Raw genomic sequence first — 26,910 nt, forward strand, 5'->3', positions numbered from 1 at the left:
TAAACCTGTTTTAATAATTAAAGTAAGAAAAGAAACATGAACCTCCACCTTTTACCATATGAGTTAATTTCCTGACCCTTTGACCCCTTAACTCTTGATTTTTTCTTTTAAAAGTTGCCATTAACTTTAAATTACATGTTTTACAGCCTTTCAACATTGCATGATAGTATCAATTCTTTATCTGCTTCATCAAACACTTTATTGAAGCTGCTGCATATGGTTTTGAGTGAATGAAGAGTGACAGAAACATGGGTGAAAGCTGTGAGGATGGAGGCAGTGATTTTGCTCTTGATAAAAGCGTTTCACTACGATACATTTGGCATCAATTTGTATGAAAACACAAACTGCTGGTGTGCACATGTTTGCAGCATATGAGTGTTGTAGTGTAGCTATGTGTGTGTGTGTGTGTGTGTGTGTGTGTGTGTGTGTCATGGAGTTGCTGCCCGGAGCTGCGCCATGCTTGATTAGTCCTAATCTAGCTGGGAGTCGGGTTGCTGTGTCGGCGGCGTGTCTGTATGGAAGGCATGCAGGCAGCGGATCACAGGGATTGACCCTATGCCTCTCAGGTTAACAGAAGCCCTATGTGTGTGTGAGTGAGTGTGTGTGTGTGTGTCCCAAAAACAGTGTGACGGTGAAACTTGCTGAACTTGGGCTTGAGCTCCTCGCAATGACAGATTGGGTGTGAGGAGAAATATACAAGCCTGAGAAGAGAGTAAAGTGAAATTTTAAGTGTGTGTGTGTGAGGAAAAGGAAATGAGAAAATATTAAAAAAAAAAAAAAAAGTGTGTGTATTTGCAAGAGGTCTAGTTGAACTTTGGCTCCGGCAGCAGTGCACGAGGAGTCACCTCTCGTAAAACGTACCCTCAGCAGGTTGTAAACATAATATCACATACTCACACACACTCAGACACACACACACACAGATCTGCATTTTTCCATATGCAACCAAAACATTAAGCTTGCTTTCGTCCACAGCGCCTCAGAAAAGTGAGTGTTGTCGGTTTAACGTGAACAAAGCCGCAGACATCGTGCTCTGCCTGCAGCAGAATGAGCTGCAGGCTTAAGCTGTCTGTTAGTGTCTGTGTAAGTGTGTGTGTTTGGGGAGTTTTGGGATCAAACCCTGATGTCGACAGAGGCTGCACCGAGGAGACGGCCGCTGACAGGTGCTTCCTGCAGCAACGCAGCAGGTGCTTTGCTTTCACACACACACACACACACACACACACACACACAAGGGCAGACACTTTGCCTCCAAGACATGATTGTGCATGTACTGACACACACACATTCTCATTTGTCTGCCTTCCCCTTCCTCTTGTCCTCTGACACACACACACACTTGTATTATTATACTTGTGTGGATGTGACCCGTAACCATGCGCTCTACATAGAACGACAGCGTCTTGGCTGTTGTAATAAGTTTGTTTTTGTTTTCTTGTGCAAAAACATCTTAAGTTTCTTCATCTCAATGGTAAGCTCCTTTTTAAAATGATGCATTTTGAGTATTGAGGGGCTGGAATTTCACCAGTAGTTGTTGTTGTCACCATTTCATGATACTTTCTTTATCTAAAACAAATGCTAATGCTAAGCTTACCTTGTTGCTTTCATAAATCTTGCTCAAATGCCACGTTCAGGGAAAGTGAATGGGAAACTATTTTGGGCAAGAGTATCAAACCATAAAACTGCATCGACTGCTTTTTTTTTCCCACCTCTATTAGACCTTGTGAATATTCACTCTCTTTTAGCTCTGTTTTTGGTCTCCACCAACTCCTGAAGGAAATAGGTCTCTTTAGCTGCTAAATGCTTGGCTAGCTAGCAGCTAACTTTGTCTGCTGTTTGGTGCTGGGCAGGTAGTGTATGGTGGGTTTCTAGAGATTTGTCTACAACACTGATGAGAGCTGTGAGACTCAACCAAAACACTAGAGTTATGGGCCATAAAACCAAAACAATACGCTGAAAGACACTAAAACACAGCATAGATCTGGGTGGAAATGCAGAGTCAGGTGATAATTCTCTGTGGATTTGTCACTATCATTGACCCCTTTCACATTATACACATTTGCCATTTGTTCTGTTGTTGATATAAGATATTGATTAGTGCAGCTTTAAGTTCAAGGTTTCAGCTATTTATCTGTATTTGTGATAATTTAGATATTTTTCATGCAAATTCTTGATCATTCTACTTGTTGAATGCCTACATTTAAAAAACTGATGTATTGATTTTAAAATAAAGCACCAACAAAGGCCATATGTCTTCTGTCCCTGCATTGATGGGGCTAAAAGGGGAAAAACAGCTATTTAAAAAAAAATCGTAACCTTTTTCCAGAGCAATCTCTTCGATTTTTCTTCTGGAAGGTGTGAATATAAGTAGTGTGCAACAAAGAATTTTGTGATCTGCTTGTTTGGTAGACCTTGTTCGTTGAATGGCCCCATAAATCCTTGTGAGGATGTTTGGACCTCAAAAGACCACAAAAACAAGTGTTACACACACAGCCGTCTCATCAGTGTACTGTATGATCAGTCCCACTGAGAGGTCATCAGTCAGCGAGTCTATTTTTCTCTCTTTATTTTCAAGGCTTCAACACAGCGGCACGGCCAATCACTGACACCACTACCACCAACACAACATGGCTGCTCAACAAATAGGAGCTCTTCCATCTGTCTTAATGTACCCCCAACAACACCATTTCCCCTGGGCTATGACGCCACATCTCCCAAATGGAAACACAAGTCATGACGACAGGTCGAGCCGATGCTTTTTAGATCCATATCTGAGCTCCTGATCCTCTATCTGAGGATTCCTACATGGTTAGAAAATGAGGCTGAGGTTAGTTTGGTCTCCGTGTCAGCTGTCCAATGAGAGAGCAGATTGTAGATAGTGTCAATTTTCCCAAATATTGTACAGTGTGTAAATGTACATGCAGTATGTGTGTGTGTGTGTGAGAGAGAGAGAGAGTCTACTGGAGCTTGCATTACTGTTCTCACAATCTCTCCAACTATGCAAAAATGTTATCAGGGCAGGAAAAATGGTGTCTTTTAGAAAATAGGACAAAAGTGTGCATATTTTTATGCACGAAAAAAGCACAAAATAAGTCTCAGAGGACGAGGAAAGAAAAGAGTATCCTTATAAATATTGCTGTTAAAAAAACGAATTGTTTTCTAAATGTTGACCAACATCAACAATGTTACAGCTCAAGTTTATATGTAGTTTAAAACCATTTTTAAACCATGTTAATTAAAAAATTTAAATATGAGAAGTATGAGTGCCAAAACGTTATATTGACAGTATTTACGTATGTTTAAAAAAAACAAACAAACAAACAACAAAAGTATATCCTTGTTTTTATTTTTATAAAATGAAATTTCTGAATAGGCTTTGGTTACATTTGTGTGTATCAAATGTGAGGTAGAATATTTATTGTTTAATAATTTTGGTAAATCTGCACATTCTGTATCTTCTTTGTTTATTTAGACTGTCAGTTTTCTCTTTGTGTGTGTGTGTGTGTGTGTGTGTGTGTGCGTTTTACACAAAGTAATCCAAGCAATAAATATGATTCAAACAATATTTTAAAAATATATTTATAAGACAAAAATACTTCATGGCATTTCAGTAAGAATTTAGTCAGACTTTAATTTTCTTTGGTAGAAAATATTAAAATTCTCATAACTAATATTTCACATACACATTTGAATATTTTCATCATCATTGAACTGCAGAACTCAGTGCAACTAATTTAAGTTAAATATGGGCACTAGTGTTTCTTCACATTGTTAGATGAGCGATTGAGCGTCACATAACAACAAGTGTGTGTGTGTGTGTGTGTGTGTGTGTGTGTTTTGTGGGGATTTGACTTTATCTATATGAGCTTCCTCTTGGCTGGAGAAGCACATTCACTCCTGTTTCTCCTGAAACCTTCAGGAACAAAACAGTAAAAAGTCTGAAAAGAGCACATTCTTCCAAATGTCCAGAAACATGAAGGATAAAAGTCCAAATCTCAGCCAACCTGTTGTTTTTATATTGTCTTTTTTTCATGTAGGACTTTGAGTAGAACACACAAGAGTGAGCGTAGAGGTCAAGGGGGTCGCCTCTGTGGATTTAACCTCACTGTCTGTGTGAGAGTGTGTGTGTGGCGCCACTGATGTTTGAGTGTCTTTCTCTTTCACACCATCAGGCTCGCTGTCTTTCTCAGTCAGAAGGTGAGGGGGGATGTACCCAGACTGGGGTTTTGAGTGCTCCCTGTTGTCGTCGGGGGTTTTTTCGGGACAACGGCCCCTCTTGTCCTGCCCCCGGAAGCCCCTGAGTTTGGGGCTCCAGTGTTCCCGCCACTGGAGGGCCAGAGTGGAGCGGTCTGCCACCAGGCGACTCTCCCCAGGGCTCCAGCCCCGCTCTCCCTCCTCGGCGCCGATCAGGAGGAAGGTCCGGCCCACGTGGAGGGCCGGGCAGCCGCAGGAGAGGTCACGGTCGGGGACCCAGAGGGACTGGGGACCTCTGCGAACACGGGAGTTGGCCCCTGTGCGGAAGACGGTTTGCACCGAGATGGAGAACTGCCACCAGGGACCTGAACGCTCCATTCCTCTCACCTGCACCTTCAGCACTGAAACACAGAGAATAGAAATTTATTTATTTTTTATTATTGTTATATTTATCTTATGTTTGATTACTAATTGTAATTTTTATTTGACTAATATGACCACCAAATCATCAAATTTACAATTTACAGTTATATTATTTCCATTTTCTGTGTAAATCATTTTGTTTAGTATTGCCTGAATGCGCATTATACCGTGTTGTAAAATAAATATAAATATGAATAAATGAATATAAAGATACCAACCGTAGTCCTTGAGACAATAGGTCTCCAAGTTCATCTTGACTTTAACCTGGGAAGGCTGGCAGTAGGACACACACTCCTCCGCTACATGAGAGAGAGAGAGAGAGAAGGAGAGTGAGGGAGGGAGAATGCATCAAATGAGAGGGTATCATTTCATAGCAAGCATATCAGCACATGTCTTTTCCCCTAATTACAATATGGCTGCTTGTATTTGTCATCACAGTATCCTGTGTCTAACAGATGACTCCCGGCTGCAGCAGGTGGGACATTCCTCAAGTCACCACTAGGAGGGAGTGGTTAGCTACTGCGTGAACACAGCTACTTAGTATAGAGTTATACTGTAGGTATATTTTTGTTGTGAGATTTGATCCAGTAGAGGACGTCAGTACTGATGAGGTGACATTAAAAGGGTGGAGAGTGAAAAGCCTACTGTAGGCAGCGAAAATTCAACTTCATTAGAGTAGAATAGATAGAACTGTCTTGTCTCAACATTACATGCAACATCTGATGTAGTATTATGTCTTATTTCTCACAATTAAAATTTGTGCCCAATATTCAAGTTTTGAGTCACTTTTTTTCATAGTAAAACAAGGTGCACAGGTGCAAAAAGACATCAGAAGAGATAAATAGACAAAAATGGCAAATAAAAGTAGATTAAATCAAATGTAACCTAAAAGAAAAATACAGGATAATATATAAAACATATATATGAACTACATAGCAATCTAAAATAGAACATACACATGAACAGGTGGATTTTAAAACTTTCAAAATAAAATAAAGCTTTAAAATAGCTGTGAACAGGTGAAGGAAATAGAAGAAAGAAAGGAAATCCTGCATTCAAAATATTACCTATGTAAGTATTATCAGCAAAACAGGTAGTTTAATGTACTTATAGTAACAAACATACATGAAATATAATATTTTATAGACTCGATAAAATATAATATGCAGTGAAACTATGACTGTTAAATAAATGTAGTGGAGAAAAGCATATATATATCAGAATTATACTAAAGTATAGTACTTGACCACAGCCTAAAGGTCACTTCTTATGAAATGGATTTTCTGCATGCATCTACTCACCTATGCTGTATTGAGGCTGGTACACTGGGGTCGGAGCAACCTCTTGAATTCCTGCAAACATAAATACAAATTCATACAAGTGACAAGAGCAGATACACTGAGAAGCTTCTTCATACCTAAATGGGCTGTCAGGTTGCGTGTATGTGTGTGTGTGTGTGTGTTATGTGTGCTATGTCTGAATGCCTCCCGGTGCGTGAGGTATGCTCACTCCGAAGATAAGCAAGTGTCAAAATGACTGCGTGTGTGTGTGGTCCTTTTATGGTCTAGAAACACACTCCTTGACGCTCACTCGAACACACACGGAGACACAAACTTTACTTTTGGAAGTTTAATAAGGTCGAACCATCATTTCTTGTATGGTTTTGTCTCAAACATTGAACAGAGAGTCACATAAAGTTTTGCTCCGTGACTGCGTGCGTGTCTGTGAACTTGCTGGTTTGCCCATACGTTATCCAGGCCTCTTGTAAAAGTGTGTGTGTGTGTGTGTGTGTGTGTGTGTGTGTGTGACAGTGTGGCCATATATTACCAAGCTCACACACTCTGTTCCCCGTCCGTGTCCTGTCCTGTCTGACACAACTGGGCCAGTGACATCCTACACCCCCACCCAGCTGACTGTCCCCCCTTCTTAAAGACAGGAAGGTGATGCACATACAGTATAACTGAGAGGTCCAGTCAGGGAAACGAGGGTATCATTTTTTTATACTAGTGCCAAATTAAGTTCGGTACTGATGCCAAAACTTCTTTCGACATCTGACCCAGGGATGTTTTTCTACAAACCCTATTGTCATTCAAAAAAAGAATCCAAAGTTGTACAGACACCTTTTTGCCAGTTACTGTGCACAGTAATAATTATGTGAATCATCCTCATAGAGCGAAAGCTTCCTCGTGCTTGCTCTGTCCAAAGAGGTCAAAGGTCAGATTTGGCTACAGATCAGTGCAAGGATTTTCCATTTGTGCCGGACATTTGCTTACTGAAATGGACCCTGCCTTACAAAAGCAGATAGCCGTAACTACAGAAGCAATGAAGCTGAGAAAAAAGTTCTCAGGCTGGAAAACTGTAACAGAAAGGTTGGAACGCCTTCATTTTATGCCTTTGAGGTTTGATTATTTTACTCCCCAAAAATCACTGCAATAGAACCTAAATAATACCAAAAAAAGATTAAATAAAGATACTACACTACAGAGTGCAAGGGACAGTACAAAAGCTACAAAACAAAATGTGTTTGCTTATGAAAATAAACTCTATTTTGATTATTCTACGTATAGATAGCGGGAATTAAATGTCTGTTTTTCTAGGTGTCTGTCTGTCCATTTACTATAATAATTTTATATCGAAACAAATTAATTTTAATTTATATCCAAATATGTAAAGCCATATAAATGACATAAATCCCACTAATCCAGAGCTGAGGCGGTGACATCTGCTAATGTAGTTACGTTAGCTTAAGCAGGAGTTCAGCGGTGTTTTTTCTCCGTCATGGTTGGATTTTTCTCCTGCCTCATTTAGTTATGTGGGATAATCGATCAATTAGTAAATTATTCAGTTCATCAAAATGGGTATTTTTCATTTACAGATAACTAAATAAAGTAAGTAAATTTAGTTTCTCAATTTCTCAGTGTCTCGATTTTGATGAAATATGTTGTTACTTTAATTTTGTTTTTGTAGGGCGAGACACATATTTAATCCTGTGAACTTCCTGTGCTGCTCAAGGTGTGGACGAAGGGTTCAGTTGGAGATAACTTTAAGTTTAGCCTGGCTGCTGCGTGCCTTTTAGTCTGTCTGATGAGAGGAGAGGAGGCGAGGTGGCGGTGGGGGTACAGTATAGATGCTATACATAGCCTGAGATGGTCTGGCAGTAAAAACAAACAAGGTTTTCTTTCACTCACTCCTTTCACTGGGAGTTATGAATCTGGGCCCTGTGATGGGGGCGTTTGGAGCCTTGCAACAGGTGTGAAGCTCGCCACTGCTGGCTCCGGGCTTACACAGTGTCAGTGCTTGTGTAGTTGTCGGCACTCGTGCAATTAGCCGTGGAAGTACACGTGGATTAACGCTCACGGCTGAAGTTCGGTGCTGCCCGGGCGCAGAGATATGAGTAGCGACAATGCACTTGATCTGATGCTGATCCCAGATCAGATGGAGATGAGGTTTCCCTGTAGTGGTCAGCTCATGTTAACGCTGCTATGGAAACCGTCTCTAGGGATGATGAAAAGGGGACACGCTGGGAGATTGGGCCAAATTAGTTCGGACAGCAGCGGCCCCTTTTAAACTGAGATAGTATTTGATAAAGGCTTAGAGTGTTTGATAGGAGGTTTAATCCATTTAGGCCATGAGCAAATGAGTTTGAAGGAGACATTAAAGAGGTCACTTTGTCATGACTGACAACAAACTAAAAGTTTGTGATTAAAAGAGCTGGCGGCATATAAATGCAGAATGATAGATGTGCAGAAAGACTCTTACTATTCATATAGAAAGAAGAAGTAAAATCTGTTCCTCATTAAAAATCATATTGACATTCATTACATCACAAATAACAAAAAATCCAGCCTTGCAACATGACCTTATGCAACAGTGTGTCATGTGATTAACACCAATTGTCTAGAAAGGATTGTAAATCTTTAAGAAATTATATAAAATTATCTAGACAACTTGTTAAGAGGCCTTTAATGAACACCATTTCCCACAAGCCCAAAATCACTGTGGGTAGTGTGGCATTCATGTGGTGGCGGCATAATTGGAAAAATGACTTCCCCATGGGGAAAATTCATGTATACGCCAATGTCAAGTCGGAACAACTTGGAAAGTCGGGCGAAAAAAGTTGATGTTGTGGTTTTAGGGAATATTCTGGTGCAGCAACAAGTCTGGTACAAAATACAACACATCTTCTTTGTAGCGTCCATATTGTATTCCACATTACGACCTGAAAGCTCAAGAACACACCGAAGTCAAGAGATTGACGAAGGAAATGGGACCATCCGAGGAGCACATGAATGCAGCATTCTTCTGCATTCATGTCATATGGGAGTTACCATAATTACAAATTTGGCTTGTAAAATAGTGTTCATGTCAACCTCCAAAACATAATTACAACTGGGAAACTGAGATTGTTCTATCCCACTTGGCATCTAATAATACGGAAATGCCTGAAAACCAAGTGAGCATGGAAAGTCCGTTGTCCAAAGTCCATTGTTCAATGTAATTAAAACCAAATTTAAGGAATATAATGTAATTTTCCCAGTTCACAGTATTTTAAACCCTCATTCAACCACCTCAGTTATTGTACAACCTTCCTGAGTTTTCAGATGACGTGAACGCAGGTAAGTCCTTAACATGGGAATCTTTCCAGTCCTTCCCATCCATCCGACAGTGCGGGAATGTGGCATAAAGTTGGACAGACTGGGCTGAACTGTGTGGATGTTTTTCAGACAACATGTTTACGATTATTTATAATGAAATGTGATATGTGCACCACTATGCTGTAAAAATTTTTCAGAAAAACTAACCCTTCATTACAGATGGCATTGAGTTATAGAGACAGCAGCTATCCAAGATATGACATCAGGACTTCAGCTCTATAAAGGCAGAAAAGAGACATTTTTCCAAAATCTGGATGAAAATCAATATATATTACTGTGTGAAAAGGTGGCTCCTTGCCCTGGTTCCCAACATTACTAGTTTTTTTGTGTTAAATCACTAATTTTAAGTCCAAAATAATGGAATACTGGTTTAATTTGGGTGGTATTTATTTCACAATGTTTTTATTTTGTTGAAGAGCTTCAGTCCTGCTGTGATTTCTTTGAGTTTTGTGATGGTGGGCAGATCGTATGATCGGATGAGACGTTATACGGAGGTCCTGACTCAGTGTGGTAATTAAAGATCCCATGGCAAAGAGTAGGGGGTTCCCTGGTGTCCTGGCAAAATTCCCAACCTGGCTCTCTCCATCTGGCCATCTAATCATCCTCCACTGTAACTGGCTCAGTGATTTCCTCCTTCTGTACCTCAAGCTGATGTGTGGTGAACGTTCTGGTGCAAAATGTCTGTAGTGCATCACCCAGGTGGGTGCTACACATTGGTGGTGGTTGAGGTGAGTTTCCCCCCTTCACTGTGAAGTGCTTTGGGTATCAAGATAAAGCGCTATATGAATGTAATCCATTCTTCTTCTTCTTCTTCTTCTTATTAGTTAGGTGAGGCTGTCAAGGTAAAAGGCCAGTCACTGGTCAATTGGTAGATGGAGTGGGGTAGAGAGTATGAGGCAGCTTGCTGTGACGCTGCAGATTTATTTGTTTGTTTGCTTTGGCTTAAGTTATTTTTGTTGAATTTCCTGGTGTTCATTTTTGCCTGTTTCGTTAATATCTTTGTAAATAAACATCACATTTTTGTGCATTTTCCCGCCTCCTGATCTGCTTCTTTAACATTCTTTTAGTGCCAAACAGCGACTGCCCTTTATATGGGGTGACAACATCCTTGAGCTGTGAGACAGGAGACTTACGTATGCAGGGCCGTAGAGGAGACCTGCCCTGTTTGAATCCCGGGGCACAGCGGTTACACCTGAGGCCGGTCACTCCTTCTCGACACAGACATTGACCTGATGTCTGGTTACACCACCGACCCACCGCTCCCAAAGCATGGCACTGACACGCTGGAAAAGATAATGAGAAAATTAAACAACTGATACTTGATGTTGATACTTCATGGCATTGATATTAAAGCAACAATAATTTATGTTTTTGGTCAGTTAGGGGTGGTGGCACAAGCTTATCACCTTTTTGTATAGTTGCTGTGGTGAATATGTTATCAATCAGTTGCCTATTTACATATTTAGCAGACATGCAACAACATTAGCATTAACTTGAAGTCATGTTTCAAACAACCTGACAAATTTAAGTCCAATATTTACTCTTCTTGTAGCTCTGTTTTTTGTCTCCAACAACTCATGTGTAAAATATCTGGCTCTTTAGTTGCTAATATCTCCATTATGTTCACCAGCTAGCTAACGTTGTCCATCTGCAGCCCAAAGCTGGGAGGGAAGTGTGCAGTACATTTATCAGAGCTTTTCATGTTGCCTGCTATTACTGGAAACGACTCTGATGAGCGCACTGAGAGTAAAACAAAACAAATACAGTTGGGGACTGGGAAAATCAAAACAATGAGCTAAAAGACACTAAAGGTCTCTGTAGACCTGAGGAGAACTACAATATATGTTCTATAGGCTATGAAGATAGTCTGGAAATAAGCATGTTCGGTTGAGTTGCCCTGGTTTTGTGGAAAAGATGGTGCATCAAGATGTAACAGAGAAGTTAAATATTTATTTTCTTATTTTATTCAAATGATCTCTTTCTAGTTGAAAGAGGATGTTGAGGTGGGATATGATTAGCATTACAAAAAAGTCCTACAGGAATCCTGCAGGATTTTATCGCTTACATGAGCAATAATATTAAGCTGTACAACAATTGAATAGACAGTCTGTTTAATTTGATTTGAGCTGAAAGGAGAGATTACTTTGACTGTTTTGGTAAGAGTCTATATTCATACCTACTAGTTATAGTGTCAGTTCATTGTGTCTATGGCAGGGATTTTCAAAGTCTTAGACTGTAGGCCTCCCTGCACTCAACAACTGAGCCAAGATAGCCTGATATTGCTGTTTGACATAACTTTGGACTACACCAAATACATAAAAAAGTCTGTCTGTTTATTTGTCTCTGACTCCGGGAAAGTGGGAAATTCCAAAACTACTGCATCTCTGAACTATCTCTTTAACCAAATCACACACATTTAGGCTATTCTACGTGATCTCCTTTTGATAACTAATGTAATAACTAATGTACTTTTATCATTACATACTATTTTTTCTTCCATTCACTGAGTCTCCCCTGAAACTGTTTGGAGCTCCTCAGGGGAGGCCCACCTCCCACTTTGAAAACCTTTGGTCTATGGGAAAACCTGATCTTAAAATCAAAGTCTGTTGAACAAAAGACATGACTGGGCAACAGGCAGGATTAAGAAGACCATCAATCATTGACAGACCTCAGGTTTAATCCCGCATGACAGCAGGCATCTGTCCTTCTCCCTGTCTGTGTCCTTGAGCAAGACACAAGACCTCTACCGACACCAGAAAAGCTATTTTATAGCTCCCCTCATGGGTAAACAAAGACAGATTCCTCAGTAGTGTTTTAACAGAATATCACGTCATGGCAGAGATGGTTCGGTTTGGTCAACATTCTTATATATTTACATGTCAAACCAAACAACCAACAAGATGGAGAAAGGTGATCAATGTGCCATCAAGAACGGAAAGTTTGATCATAAAAGCAGACAAAAACTAAACTAATTGGTTTTCTGTTGTTTCTTTTGATGCTGTATAACAATTACTGCCTGGATTTGCTGTGATTTACATTGCAAAGCTTTTTATTTACCAGTACTATCAAGGGATAAGACCCAATGAGAGAAGACAGATAGGGGCAGAGGAAGCCACACTTCAGCAGCTCTGTTCACACTCCAATAATGTTTAAACAAATCCTTACAACAAATCCAAACAACCTGACTGGAGAAAATGAGTAATTGGTCACTGAAGGGTAATTCAGTGAAATATAGCATCAATAAATTAAAGGTGAAATGTAAGACTGTGTGTTGGAAGAATAAAAAAATAGAGTTTGCTATAAAAAAAAAAGTGATAAAATGTAGTCATGTTTGATACTAGATCATATCTGTTTTCATCCCTGCACGTGTGTCTAGCTCCCAGAATGCCCCATTAACTCTGGATATATTAGTCCCGTGGTCAAGCTTTCACACGAGCATGCCGGAGTGTCACAGTTACTTAGGACATGTGACCAGTCAAAGGTCAGAGGTCACGGCAGATGCCAACCGGTGGTAACGATGAGGATACAGGTGGCAGCTCAGTGGGGTTTGTGTGTAGTTTTTTGTGTGTGTGTGTGTGTGTGTATCGCTAACAGGAATAGCTATCCACTCTCACAATGTAACCACCCCATAAACACTTCTGTACGCTCGGACGGAGACAGAGCGAGCGTGTAAACACACACAGAGAGCATTCAGACAGTCAGACATAAACGCTGTCGGTCACACTCTGATTTTGCTTTTTATCTTCCACAAATGCAGAAAATGTTAGTTGTTAAGGTTACGTGTCATGCATCCATGCATGTGCACAAATACACAAAGAGGAAGGCGCTTCCTCTTTCCCGTTGACCCGGCCCCACACACAAACACACACACTTCTAGTGACTGACGTTGGCAGGCCTTGCGGTGGTGCAGCGGCTTGCTGTGGTCGCGGGTGTATCCATTCTGACAGTATTGGCAGTGGCGTCCGGCAGTATGGTGGCGACACTTTTGACACACGCCTCCGCTGCGCCGTCCCGACTGCTGAAACACCTCCATGCTGAAGCGGCACTTGTTTGAGTGGCCGTTACACTCACAGGCTGGACAAGGGAGACAATAATGAATATAAGTGAACAAAATCAGATGCTTTGGATTGGTTCCTTTTTTAAAGGGTGATGAAAAATAAGATGAATCTAAATGTAACTGGTGGCATCTGCGTTGTGCTGGTTAGTGATGACCATGCTATGACACTGTCACCTATTTGGCTAATTTTTTCATTTTATTTTGACTAGAACAGATGATAATGCATTAATACAATTTCCTGCTCCAGCTCATCAGCCACAGGAGAATAGTACAATAGCACTAATAGTACTAATCAACATCATGCAGATATCACTGGTTACACACAGACACATTAAAATATTTTGACATATTCAAATTAATTAAAAAAGTTACAAGTCAAGCAAAAGTCAGCTATAATTACAACTTGTGACCTGGTACTGATATACTGTATACTAGACTAATTTAAATGTGAAAGCTGAAAACAGAATTTCTGGCTTTAATATTTTCAGCAACCCAAAATAGTATTGTATTGGTTTACAATTTTACAAAAATGTATATACATTTTATAAATATATATACTATTTCCAACTATATACTATGTATAAATGTATAATATTTTGTTTTAATTTTTTAGATCAATATTTTATTGATTTCTATACTTTTAGAAGTGTTTGGAAAGAGAAAAAACTAGGGAAAAAATACCAGAATAAAGCAAAAAATCCAATCAAATGTTCACTATTTGTATTTGTAACTACCACACTTATTCCCCATTGCTTGTACCCACAACCCCTACAGTATTCATGTAGTGGTAGTAGTAGTAGTAGAGATATGCTCTGTTGTGTTGTATCGTGTTATGTATTGGGCTGCATATCTCAAAAATCTTTCTTTTTTTTAAACAATGAGAAAAAATCATACAGGGAAAAACTTGACGTTATTCTTTAACACTGTTTTTGATCCAGGACTCACCAACACAGGGGTTTGGGTGAGTAGGTGTAGCTCGATGCCAGGGTCTGTCAAAGTAGAAATCCTCACACACGTCACAGTCTGGCCCCGCTGTGTGATGCTCGCACACACACACTGCCCGCCCTGAGTCGTCACGGCGACATCTAGAAGCGTGTCCGTTACATTTACACCTGCCCCCTACTTGCAGGTCGGAGAGGGCCAGAGGAGCTCGGCCTGGAGAGATAAAAGCAGATGGTGGAGCCACCTGCAGATTTCTGGAGCTTTGTCTCATGTTGAGAACATTGTTTCTCCGTTTCCTCAGTTCCCGCCCTTTGTTGCTCCTGCTCCGCCCATTAACTGTCCAATTACAGACGTCATTTTGGCAAGGTGGCCAAGGACTATTTTCCTTCTTGCGGCCACGCCCCCTGCCTTTCTCGCCTTTCTTTGAAGATGTGAGCGTGGCTGAGCTGAAACTGTCCCCGCCTTCCTTGCTGGTCACATTGTGTCCATCTTCATCTTGACCTGACCCTTTAGAATGACCCTTCCGTCCAGGTTTGTCCATTTTCTCGCCTCTGTTCCTCACTCTGATCTCTGAGTTTTTTGTCTCCCTGTTGAAAAATGCCAGTGTATTATCTGTCTTGTCGACCTGATCTCCAGTGTTTCCCTTGTAGCCCGATCTCCACCCCAGAAACCCAGTCCCCCTTTCTTCCTCTGTGCCATCACGCCATCGTGGTTCTTCCTTTTTATCTGAGCTACCTGCTTTGGCCTCTTTGGACACTTTGTGAAAGACCACACGGATGTCTGTGGCCGTCACCCAGTCCTGGAGGGTGGGGCTGTAGTCAAAATCAGGAGAAGATGGTCGTCCGTCCAGGGTGGAGAAGGCCAGCACCATGCCACCCCGCTGCCTTTGCAAGGGCCGGGGATCTGAGCAGAGGGGCTCCGTCTCTTGATGCCTGGTCTGGGCTACCGTCTGGGATGGCAGCCCAAAGTTCCCGAGGCAGTCGCTGGAGTAATGCTGCATCGGCCTCCAAGTGCGCCCATAGTCCATCGACTTCAGAATGGAGATGGAGATGGGGTCTGACGGCTCCCCCTGATGGCAGAACTGCAAACTTATATAAGTGATTTCAAAGCGGCGTCCCAGAGGCAGGGTGAAAACCCAGTCCCCAGTGTCAGGACCCCTGTAAGCTGTCCAACAGGTGAGGTTGTGAGGATTATGGAGGTCAGTCAAAGTGGTGATGTTGTCATCATAATCAGACCCTTGGAGCGAGTGGCTAGCATTGACCGGGATCCCGTAGGCGGCGTTGATGAACTCTGATAGGCAGTGTCGTGGACGGCCATCTAGGTGGTAGCAGGGATCATGAGGTGAAGTCCAGCTCAACGGGACGTGAGAGAGGGAAGAGGAGATGAGGGATGGAGGAAGGCAAAGGAGGAGTAGAAGGAAAACAGGGAAGAGAGAGGTGGAGGGGGGAGGGGAAAAGGGCTGGAACATCATGTCATCGAGCCTGTGGAAGAAAAAAAAAGATGATTTTAAGAGAAAACCATGGGAGCTAGATCATAAAAGGAAAAATAAACACAAACTGATTGATTTATATGACTTGCATTTTAAGCGTAAGAAGGAAATCCAAGATAGACCACCTGTGCCTTTATAGAAAACACATGATACCAGCTCCCTGCATCACTTCAAGCTGCACCTTCTTGGCTTTTGGTAGATTCCAGTAAAGATCTCATCCCGTAAAAATGTAATCTCCAATCTTCAACTTAGTGTCAGCCACTGTTTTGAACCCATGACCTTAACAGGCTTTGAGAACACATCAGTCTCAAAACTCCCCTCAACCCCAAAAAGAGTGGATGAGTGCGGGTGAAGAAGGGCGCGCACCCAGCGGGTCTGTCTGGAATGACAAAAAACATGCCCAACAGCTGGGGCTAAACCCCAAGCTGGACCACATCCATCACGTTTATGACTCTCCTTTTCAAATCCTTTACCGTCGGTCAGTGCTGCAGGCGAGCAAGAAGCCTGAGCATGAGCTGGATGAGGTGTTATCGAGCGGAGAAGAAGTTATAAAAAAAAAACTCAGGAGAAAGAATGGAGGAGAGGGAAGAAGCAGTGTCAGATTAGTCTTGAAGATGGTAGGAAATGATTTATAGATTGAAATGTGTGTTCAGCTTGAGCCCCTACTTGAATACTTCCGTGGTAAAGACAAACACGGACTTGTGTACGTCCGCAGTGTGAACAAATCCCTTCCCCTCTCATACAACTGGTGATCAGTATAATTTATTCCTCTGTCAAGATTTGATACCCAAGAGCTTTAATTCTGGCATGTGGACAAAATGAACAATGAATCTACTTTCTGGAACCAGTGATTTATTGTTAACGCTCACCCGAAGCCCAGAAGCACATTCCCAACAAGCACCTCTTCTGCATGTTTCTTTCTAAGAAGTTCTTCAACTTCAATTTTTGGGTCATTCTATTTCCTCTTCTTCTTAAAAAGGTGTCATTTTCTCATTAATAGCTACCTTTCTTCCACATTTTCAAACAACTTTCCCTTTGCTCTTCCGTCTTATTGCCCATCTATCACCTGCCCCCTTCATTCTGTTCTGGGAATATTCTTAACTGCTGTGAGATTCATGATGTCCTAACAAGCGTTTGACACTGACAGCAAAGTCAGCAGGGCTGCATAAACCAAACCCGTAGGAGAGGACGGGGCTGAGAGCCTCTCCGGCCTCGTCATCCCGCTCAATTAGCCAACGACCGAAATATGAGGCTTCCCTCAGGGACCACACAGCTCTAAGGGCCTGTGAGGAGGCCATGTCACTCCTTCGGCTGCCTCGGACAAACTGCTCCGCTCCTGACCTCCAAAAGCAAAGACAAGCTAGAAAGTGGACCAACCTAGCTTGCTTAGGACAAAAGGGAAGATCAGGAGTATCAGGCGACTATGTTTTGTGGTGTTGCTACTGGAAACGCTACAAGAAACGTGTGCAGTGATGAGCAGTCTGGCTGTGACCCAGGTGCCACCGAGACACATTCCTGGGGTCCAGAATCGGCAGGGCATTCCTGACGAGTCAAGACGTGCCCCATGGGAACCTGAAACACTGATAAAAAGCAGGACTGATTGGGTGATTAATTAGGTCTCTGGTTTCATACAGTGTTGATGTCTCTGCTGTAGAAAAAGGGAAGACGGCGTTAAGGGGACTGAGCAGGGTAAAGGTTATTGGAGGATTCAGGGAAGTGGTGGAAGAATTCCCTCTGGATGAGGAATGAAGAGTGAGCGTAGGCGGGTGGGGGTTCAGCTTTGGGGCGGGTGGGACGAGTGAAACACATGAGGCAAAGAGAGAAAGGGGGCGGTTGTTTAACATTCCCATGACATGCACTTGTTCTTGTCTTTGTCACATTACATGACTAATTAAACATCGGCCCATTACAACCACTTTGATAAATGGATGCTCATCTGAGAGAGGCCCCTGAGGTTTTTAATGCGCCCCTCTAGGCCAAATCCAGACTCTCTCCTCTTCCGAAACCAGATCATCTGTCTGGCACCGCCAACGTAACCCAACCGGATATAGTTTCAAGGTTTTTTCTCTACTGCTTTCCATAAATTCACACGGCCAATGTGTCGGAAGAACATGTTGAAGATGAGCGACGTTCCCTATTAATATTCCTTTCGGTGAGAATAATATGCAATAACTGCACATCATGGGTATTTTACACCAGTTTGGTATCGCTGCATATTGGCAACAAGTAGTTGGAGCCTCAGTTGTATATCATCCCCTTTTTATTCTCCCCTGCAACTGCAAAATAGAGTCTAAATGCTAACAATAACCTTTAAAAATACAAATCAACAAGGAATTTGGAAGCATAATGTATCACCAACATAGTTTTAAAATGACTTGGCAGTAATGTCTGTCTTTCAAAAAGCTTATACAGCCAAATAGTGGTATGATGAGATCAACAACATCTCTGGCGGGTGATCTTTAGAAGCAGCTATGCTTGGCTGGAAAGGGGCTGGAAAAATACTTGCTGACAACCTGGGGGCATGTTTACAGCAAAGTTGAACAGCGAGAGCGAGGAGACCACCGCTCTTGTGCGTGCTCGAAGCCCGGAGCAACAAGCTGCAGTCCGTATTTATTTCCTAATGTAATTTTCCTTCCTTCGTTTTTCATTACACTGAAATGTAAGCTTCTGATGAACTTGAAGAAGCCAAAAAGGTTAATATCAGGAAAAAACACAAGTGCATTGTTTTATAGTAAAACCCATAAAAGCTGTAGTAAGAAGAATTTGTGCATAAACAGTACCTATAAAAAGTATACACCCCTCTTGTAAGTTTTCATGTTTTATTGTCTTACAACAGTGAATCAAAGTAGATTTCATGTGTTTTTTTTGACCCTGATCAACAGTACAACTATAAAATACAAAGTAATTGTTTGCAAGTATGCATAGTCAGTACTTAGGACTGCATTTTTAAGAGAATAGTGGGGTTATCAGAGGGATATATGGATTATGAATAATGATCTGTTAGAAAAAATGCAAGAGGAAGCTTGAAGGAGGTTTTTTTTTATGTGCTTGTTGCAATGTCAAAGTCTTAGTTCTTTTTTTGATTATTTTGCTGATATGTGGTTTGTGTCTATTTCTACATTTTGCATATACAGTATATATACTTCATATAATCTGTTGTACTATTTTTAATGCCTGATCCAAGGCAAAGAAACTAGTAAGGAGAGGAACATCAGTAGAAGATTATCACATGAGTAGTACCTTGGACATTTTTCAGCGTTTTGACCCATAAAATGCCACTTTTAAACTTTATTCTGCTGCATAAACATTTCTAGTGATTTGCAGGAAATGAGCACCGCAGCAGGTTCCTGCAATAAAGCGGGGGGTAACCTCTGGAGGTTGTGTGGGACTTTGTCTCTTGCTACCTGTTAACTCGCTTTGGCCTGTTCACACTTTAGAGTGTGTCTGGGTGTGGAGCTGTTCTGGTGAGCAGATGAGCTGGATTTGGCGTGTCTCACACATTTTAACATTCCTCGTCATGGGCAGCAGCTCTGGACAGCCAACGGAGGAAAACATGTTAAATTCAAATTGCTCTGCTGTTTTCTGATGAGTTCAACAAGACTAAATTGTGTTTTTTGTAAATAAACAGGAAACTGCGCAGTTAGAAGAGACCGAGCCGATAGTCGCTGGGAAGACTTTTCCCAGGCTTCTACATTGCTCTACTATAAGACATGGAGCCTTTAAATAAATATGATCAATTATATAAGCCCGCTCTTATAGCCTGCATGTTTGAAGCTGAACCAAAGCACCTGTTGGAGCATGTTACCACACTGACACCTTTGTTAATTTGCAATTGTCCTCAGCCGGTCAGAAATACAACACTGGGTGAGAAGAGAAAGGCTACGTATGCGGTCTGTATTCCCAAACTACATTCCTGCCTGCACAGTTGAAGCCCATGTGTGTGTTATTCCACACGGAGCGGATTCCAGGAGTTCTGTTTTTGGTGTAATAATCTAATTTTAGTGGGGCAGTCCAGGAGGTGGAAGCAACAGACAGCACAAAATGGATTATCACTGCTTGTATCTTTAGCTAAAGGCCTCTGTCATTCACGTTTGCACCTCCAACAAACTGCCAATCCAGTGCATGTGTGGGGGGCCCCCAGGGGCCAAGTGTACCTCAACAGGCACACGGAGGGTGCCTCGGCCTGTGCGTTGACCCATATGAGCCCTGCTTGCTTTGCTTTTGAATAAAAAAACACATGTTACCCACTTGATATTTAAAGTTTCCTGTCAATCCTCCCCCTCCCCTTTACAGGCTCTCATACAAGTTGGCAAGGCGCTTTCCATGGAGGCTTCACATGTTGATATTGAAAAACAGATGGAAATGAAATCACTGTGATTCCATGTTGCAGTCACGCCAAAGACAACCTCGGGCAAGATGGAAAAAAAGTAAGGCCCTATGGTTGTAATTGTGTGTCAATTAAATCCACAAGGTGCCATACAGCCGATTAATAATGAGGAGCAGCCGGTAAAACAAAAACACAATATTTTGCCCAGAGTTGCGCCCTTTATGAGCACATAGCAAATAAAAAACACCCATGATTCGTGTCAGATAATTTCTTATTTAAATGATTATCAGATTATGAAAAGAAACAAACAACAGCTTGTTGTAATTAATTGTCACCACTGCCAAAAAGGCCTCAACTGTAAAATTGTGCTGACGCCTATACAGAAATTTACGCCCCTATATCCTAACGATACAGCCTATATGTATATTAAAGCAAATACGGTATATTTTCTCTCGGATACGATCCTGCAAAGGGATTTTAGGAAAAACAAATTAACTACAGACGAACCTTAAAAGGCAAACAGCCTGCAGTCACACGCATAATGCAGGCGTTGCATTTAATGGACCTGAGAATAATGATTCACACGTCACGGTTCACTCAACATAAATGTTTATCATATTTAGCCTGATTACTTTGGCAAGAGCCAACAGTGAAGCCCGGAGCCTAATTGCCCCAATTCTGCAGAGCTAATTGCACTTGTTAAGCAGAAATTGGCTGCAGTCAATTAGCTTTATCTCCCCGATAGGAACAATAATATTTACAGTGTTACTCTATCGCAGCTTGATCAGTCAGCTTTTTAAATAAGCATACAAGATTCAGAAGCCTTAAAAAAAAGAAAAAAGAAAGGAATCTTGTTTTGCATGTGTTTGGCTTTTAGGACAAATTATTTCAATAAAGTCCAACCAATTAAAATTAGCTTCATTGGCGTGTTATGTTAATATTTTGATTTTTATATTTAATTTTATCTGGATCTTTAGACTACAATGGCACAAAAATCTAACATCAATGCTTAAAATTATATTATAATAACGAGTGCATTGTCCCAGCGGCAACATGCTACAACAAGTACATTTGTGGGGGGAAAAAGCTAAAGCTAAAATCTTTGGTTTTATGCTGACAGAAGTTGTAGGTAAAATAATTCATAAAACCATAATTAAGACTGCAGCCAACTTATCTGTTCGGCCTGCTGTAGTCTTAAAGGTTTATCCGGCAAAAGCCCGTCAAATACAGTAAAATAAACCCCAATAATCAAAGCCCCTGCAGGCCAAGGCCTATACAATTTTATAATATAAATCATATTGATAAGTAAAAATCAAAATAGCCTGAAACTCTTCGTTATCAGCTGATTTTCTAAGAATAAGCTGAGCAGTGATAAGGGACAAAATGTCAGGATATTTAGTCAGTTTGGTCAATTATTAGATACTGTAGAGCAGAAAACGCAACCTCGTGCTACATGCTCCTCTGCCTCAAATTTTATCACACAGTTTCCAAATAATATTTCTGGGAATGTATTCCTTATCTTTGCTCCTCCTTGCAGTGCCAAAAAATGGCAAGATCGGACTTGCCGTCCATTACGCGCGACTTCAACAGAGGACAAGTCAAAACCTCACACAATCCTCAAGTATCAGCGAAAGACATTTATAAAAGAGGTAAATCATACGAGCTCACCATGTGCCTCCAAGTGATTCCCCTTCTCCTTACTTCTCCTGCTCCTGCGGTCCCTCCCGATCATTAAGAGCAGCGCAGCAAGTGTCCGGACATCCAGCTCCGGCGCGTCTGGAGAGGAGCAGAAGACAGACCTGCCGAGAGGGGGCAACACACCGGGGACTGAGGAGGAGGAGGAGGGGGGCAAATTAACGGGATCTGTGGGGAGGTGCGTCTCTCCTTATAGTAACTGAACTGAGCCAAGAGCTCCCACCTCGAGAGGAGTCACATCCTGCTTGACGCACGGCGCACATCTGCCAAACTGGCTCATATGGCAAATATATATCCATCAAACTCAAACCCAACACAGTGTCAAGGTTAAAATCGAGTCGAATAGGCCCAAAATCTTTTTAGAGTTTAATGTTTTGTTGATTTCGGGGTTAAAATATTTTTAAAAACGTTTTCTTTGCCTACTAATGTTGACACCTACCATCCTATAGACCTTATTTTTTAAATCGATCTTCTGTCTTTAAATGAGCAGTAAATAATGTGATATGTTGCCTGAGCCAATGTCTGTTTCTACTGAGTCTCCTCCAAAGAAACTTAGAGTTAATTAGATATTGATTAAACAGAAAACATTTTACATTGTTCTGACACTCATTGGACACTTCAGGCTAGAGAGTAGTGAGTGTGTGTGTGTGTATGTGTATATATATATTTACTGAAGCACTATTACACTTGTGTGATATTAGTATTTTACATGAGTAGACTAATACCATTTTATGCTTCATACTTTTATGCTTTTTACACTTTTAAAAATCCCCTTTTTTATACTTTAATTTATACTTTAAATGATTTTACACACAAAACATTTGATCTGCTTATAAAAAAAGATACATTACAGCAGCCATTTTTCATGCAGTGAGTACTTTTACTTTTGATACTTTAAAGTTATTATCCTTATAATATTCTTATAACCTTATAAGGATTATAACTTTAAATACATTCTGCAAATTACACTTATGTACTATTATTTTGTATTATTTTCAATGTAAGAATTTTTGCTTGTCGTGGAGTATTTTTACAGCGTGGTATTTCTTCTTTTACTGGATCTGAATACTTTCTCCAACACTGTCAGCTTGTAAAATATGATGCACTGTTGCAGATTAAACTACCCAGCAGGATAAAATTACCCTCCGCCTTGACCAACTATAGAGTTAAAATGCTGCTCTGACTTCATACTTCAATAATCATAAAAATGCAACACATTGAAAAGGCCCATTCTGCATACTGAATGCTTTAACTTTTCAAATTTGTAGGCGATACATTTTTCCAAAACACTTTTACTACTAGAACACATTACTTTTACATAATTAAAGGCTGTTAATACTTCTTTCACTACTGGTCGCAAATAACAGTCATAAGTTTGATAAATTGAGTTATTTTTAGCTGAAATTAGTAGTTATTTGTTGAATTGGTTACATGGCTTGCAGAAAAGAAAATTTCAGATGGATTACTAGCATGAGAAAATGAACTTTCCTGAAACAGGTTCATCTGTTTGAGACAAGTGGAATCTTCTGAGCCTTGGAAACTTTTCCGTCTTTAAGAGAAAACTACAGTTTTCAGGCTCAATTGAGCATTTCATGGCTTGTTAAGAACATTTTTCTACACTGTACAGATTCTCTGCTTAAAGTTTATTACCACTGGTGGGCAAATTGAGGACAAGGAGGAAAGTTGCAGTAGTCTTATCTCGTATTGTCCAGGCAAAGATCTCATTCCCCACTTTGCTCCAATTATCCCTCAGTGGAATAGGAAAAATAGTTAAAGTTAATTGGCTGGAGTGGATCGTTCTCAGATGTGAGGCAAAACTGATACAGATGGAAATATAAGAAAGAGAATTGAGGTGGAGGGAGGGAGGAAGACGCTTGATTGGAGAGGAGGAAACTTTCCCAGAGAAAGCCATAAAACTGATTGATGACTTCCCTCGAGGAATGTTTCCCCAGGTGTGCTTTGTGTGTGTGTGTGTGTGTATGTGTGTGTGTGTGTAGTTACAGTGCAGTTAAGAAATGCTATCCTTGGACGCAGGACAAGTGCAATAAAGTAAATTGAGAGGCAAAATACCACGTTTATTCGTCAATACTGCACTCTGGCAGCATAAACACCCGAGGCTCGAGAGGTTTCCCTGAACTAAGATGGAGGTGGAGGTAATTGTGACCATTTAATGAATAATCTTAATTACACAAACACTACTTGATAACAGAAATCATCATTGAAAAATAATAAAAGAAAATGTTTAATAAAACTCATAAGGTGGTCCATGACAGGTGCTTAGCGCTGCCAAGTTTACACCCTGCAGCAATGAGTGTGCTAAGAGAGTCAAATCATAATAAACAAAATACCATGGAGGTGTAATTATAAATGTCAACATTGAGCCACCATGACAGAATAGGAGCAGATTTCATAATACATGGATGTCTGCTTTGATGGATTAGTCATGCTTAAACATTTTAAGTACAACAATAAGGCACTGTACTTTGGTTTGATGATCAGATATGATATGATGAAATTTGCAACCACAATCTACATTTACAGTATTTCTCAGTTACTGGAGCACTACAAAAACCTTGAATGCAACCTTGGTAGCTGCACAGATGGGATGCAGCTACCAAGTACTGATTTTATAAATGGCTGTAACACATTTACAATTACAATTAACTCTTCAAGGGAGATAATTGCTGTGAAGATACAGAGAAAAAAATCCAAAATAAAAATCAGCTGTTTTAATGGAAATCTGTGGAAACCGATGAAGAACAGAGAAAGTGATTAAATCTGGATGAAATACAGATATGTTGATTTATAAAGACTTCAACAAACAAAGAAAATCAAGAAGTGACATTAGCTAAATCTGATTTTTTGAGTGAAATTTACATATTTTTAACTCGGAGCAAAGGAAATATTAATTTAAGACAACAGGTATACCCCAGGGATCAGTGTTAGTCCCCCTACTATTTAGCTTTTGTCTTAAAGATCTCCCACATCATTGTCAAGAGACATAACTGTGAACGTATGCTGATGACACTTTTGTATACTGATATGCAAAAAATAGCCAAGCTAGCAGCTGTAAAGCAGGTGAAAGGACGACGGAAATGTCATCAATTAAGTGAGCATAAGTCATCAATAGTGTGACAAATTTTTTCGTCCTTTCAAAAAACATTTTAAAAAAAACAAACAAAAACAATTAAATGCAACTTGGGAAATTTAATACAAATTAGAAACAGTCTCTCTATAAAAGCAGCCAGAATATTTATGAATGCTTTGATCTTTTCCTTCATATGATACATATTGGTGGCAGATTGGAGAAAAAGTCATTAAACCACTAGAGTACTTGTACAAACCCATCTCAAAAATTCTTGATAAAAAGCTAATTCAATATAATTTTTGCTGGATACTGGAGAAACATAATCTTCTGAGCTTTGGAAATTTTAGCTTGCATTCAAATTTGTGTCTTGTGTATAACATTTCGAATTATTTGGCCCACTTTTCCATTAAAATACTTTGTTTACTATTGCTTTGAAATATACTTCTTGTTGATATGTGTGCAATATATGTATATCATATATATGGTATGTGTGATGTATTGTTTAGTGCAGTTCTGTCTAAATTTTGTCCTTTAAAGTTATAAATGGGGAAAATGGATAAATGAGATCTTCTGGGCCAGTGAAGTTGCTGGAGAATAAAACTGATTTTTACCAAAGTGCCAAAGTTTCTCCCATTCTTTTGGAAAAGCAGCATCTTCTAAAAATAAAACTTTAACAATGAGACACAGTCCACCGATCGTTTGGTTTTGTTCTGTTCGCTCGGTGATATCACGCTTCAGAGGCTGTAAGAAGATCTTCTATTAACTTACATGATGTATCTCACATGTCCCGTCCAGTTCCTGGGATCAGCCACCTCGTCTAAGCAGATCTTCAAGAAGATCATGTTTCCTGCCCTCTGACCTTCTCCAATGTATATAACGGTATGGTGAGAAAGGAAATTGTGGACTGTCCTGGACCTCTTTCAGACACTAAATGCCAAAATTTCACATTTGAAAAACGATTCTCTCCCAATAATCAATCATAAGTATGTCCTTGCTGGTAACAATGATGTTTTTTGTTTTAATGCAGCAGGAAAGACGTCTTCAAAAAACAACAACTTTGACTGAAGGGTTTGGCTCTAAAACGCGGGTTGGCAATAACAGCAGAGTGGAAAATCATGCTGGTTGCCATGAAATGAATGCAATGTTTTTGTTTTTCCAAGTTTGCTTCACTTTGTGTCTGGCAACAGTGTTGACAGGTGCTGGACAGAGATGAGGAGCAGACTGTTGTATTGCAGTGGATAAAAACCCAACAACAAATTCCTGGTGCCTCCGAGGGAAAAAATGCAGCAATCCATAACAGGCTGCAATCACCAAAATCTAATCTCTACCGGTGAACATCATGTAAAGTTACGTCAAGTTTATGCTTGTCAATTAGCTTTGTTTGACTTTATAATCTTGGTTCAAAGTCAAACTGGCTTTTTATGGAGCTTTTAAATGCATCTCATAGTCCAATTGTCACGCTCTGATGGAAGTATTTTCAAATCATTTACTTTGCTAATAAATGAATGTAAAAGTATTTGTACAGTAAATTGAAAAATGGACTCTGTGGCTGATGTATTATTATATATGACATCATTAGATTGTTATTGATTGATAATATTTTAAGTTTCATTTACTGACTAAACCTGCGGATGCATTTGAAAAATCACATTTCTGCTTTTTACAGTTTATTTGATCTAAGTGATGTAACATTTCTGGTTATTGGAATATCTGCAGAGTCTAAACTTTAACAAATAGTCAATATCTTCGAAAACAACCCCTCACTTTTCAGATATATTTTAGGAATTCTAATAGACTGTTTTGCAACTTTTTAAGCCTTTTCTCAGCTGGTGGTTGATGTTTTCTGCTGGGCCCCTATGTTTATTTATTTATTTTTTAAAGGAATCTTGTCTGAAAATTATTTTAACAATTATGTAACATTACAGTCACTCATATCCAATTTAGTCATTATGTCAGTGTTTGGATACTTCTATGGTCCAACTGAATTGTGCCACAATTCACAGCTGATGAGGGAAATCTGATTGGTCAGTCTGCAGTGAG

General features: G+C 40.3%; 1 protein-coding gene across 2 annotated transcripts; it reads right to left on the reverse strand.

Moving 5' to 3' along the window:
• Nucleotides 1–3,605: 3,605 nt before the first annotated feature.
• On the reverse strand, nt 3,606–21,959 carry ntn5 (netrin 5). 2 transcript variants are annotated; one of them, XM_042400361.1, is made up of 8 exons: nt 21,756–21,959; nt 19,165–19,290; nt 14,275–15,752; nt 13,158–13,346; nt 10,406–10,555; nt 5,919–5,969; nt 4,836–4,916; nt 3,606–4,595 (listed from the first exon to the last, which is right to left on the reverse strand). In XM_042400361.1, the coding sequence occupies exons 3-8, from the start codon at nt 15,740–15,742 to the stop codon at nt 4,030–4,032; spliced, it is 2,505 nt and encodes an 834-aa protein (XP_042256295.1). In that variant the 5' UTR covers nt 15,743–15,752; nt 19,165–19,290; nt 21,756–21,959; the 3' UTR covers nt 3,606–4,029. The 2 variants fall into 2 exon arrangements, with proteins under 2 accessions (XP_042256295.1, XP_042256294.1); XM_042400360.1 differs by lacking the exon at nt 19,165–19,290.
• Nucleotides 21,960–26,910: the final 4,951 nt, after the last annotated feature.

This window comes from Thunnus maccoyii, chromosome 22 (genome assembly GCF_910596095.1).
Source record: "Thunnus maccoyii chromosome 22, fThuMac1.1, whole genome shotgun sequence".
Classification (NCBI taxonomy): domain Eukaryota; kingdom Metazoa; phylum Chordata; class Actinopteri; order Scombriformes; family Scombridae; genus Thunnus; species Thunnus maccoyii.

Excerpts from the sequence above, each read along its gene's own strand:
- ntn5 (XM_042400360.1), bottom strand. The coding sequence starts at position 15,742 with ATGATGTTCCAGCCCTTTTCCCCTCCCCCCTCCACCTCTCTCTTCCCT. Across the intron at positions 4,917-5,918 it reads CCAGCCTCAATACAGCATAG|CGGAGGAGTGTGTGTCCTAC; the intron begins GTGAGTAGATGC and ends TCTCTCATGTAG. Across the intron at positions 4,596-4,835 it reads CTATTGTCTCAAGGACTACG|TGCTGAAGGTGCAGGTGAGA; the intron begins GTTGGTATCTTT and ends TCTGTGTTTCAG.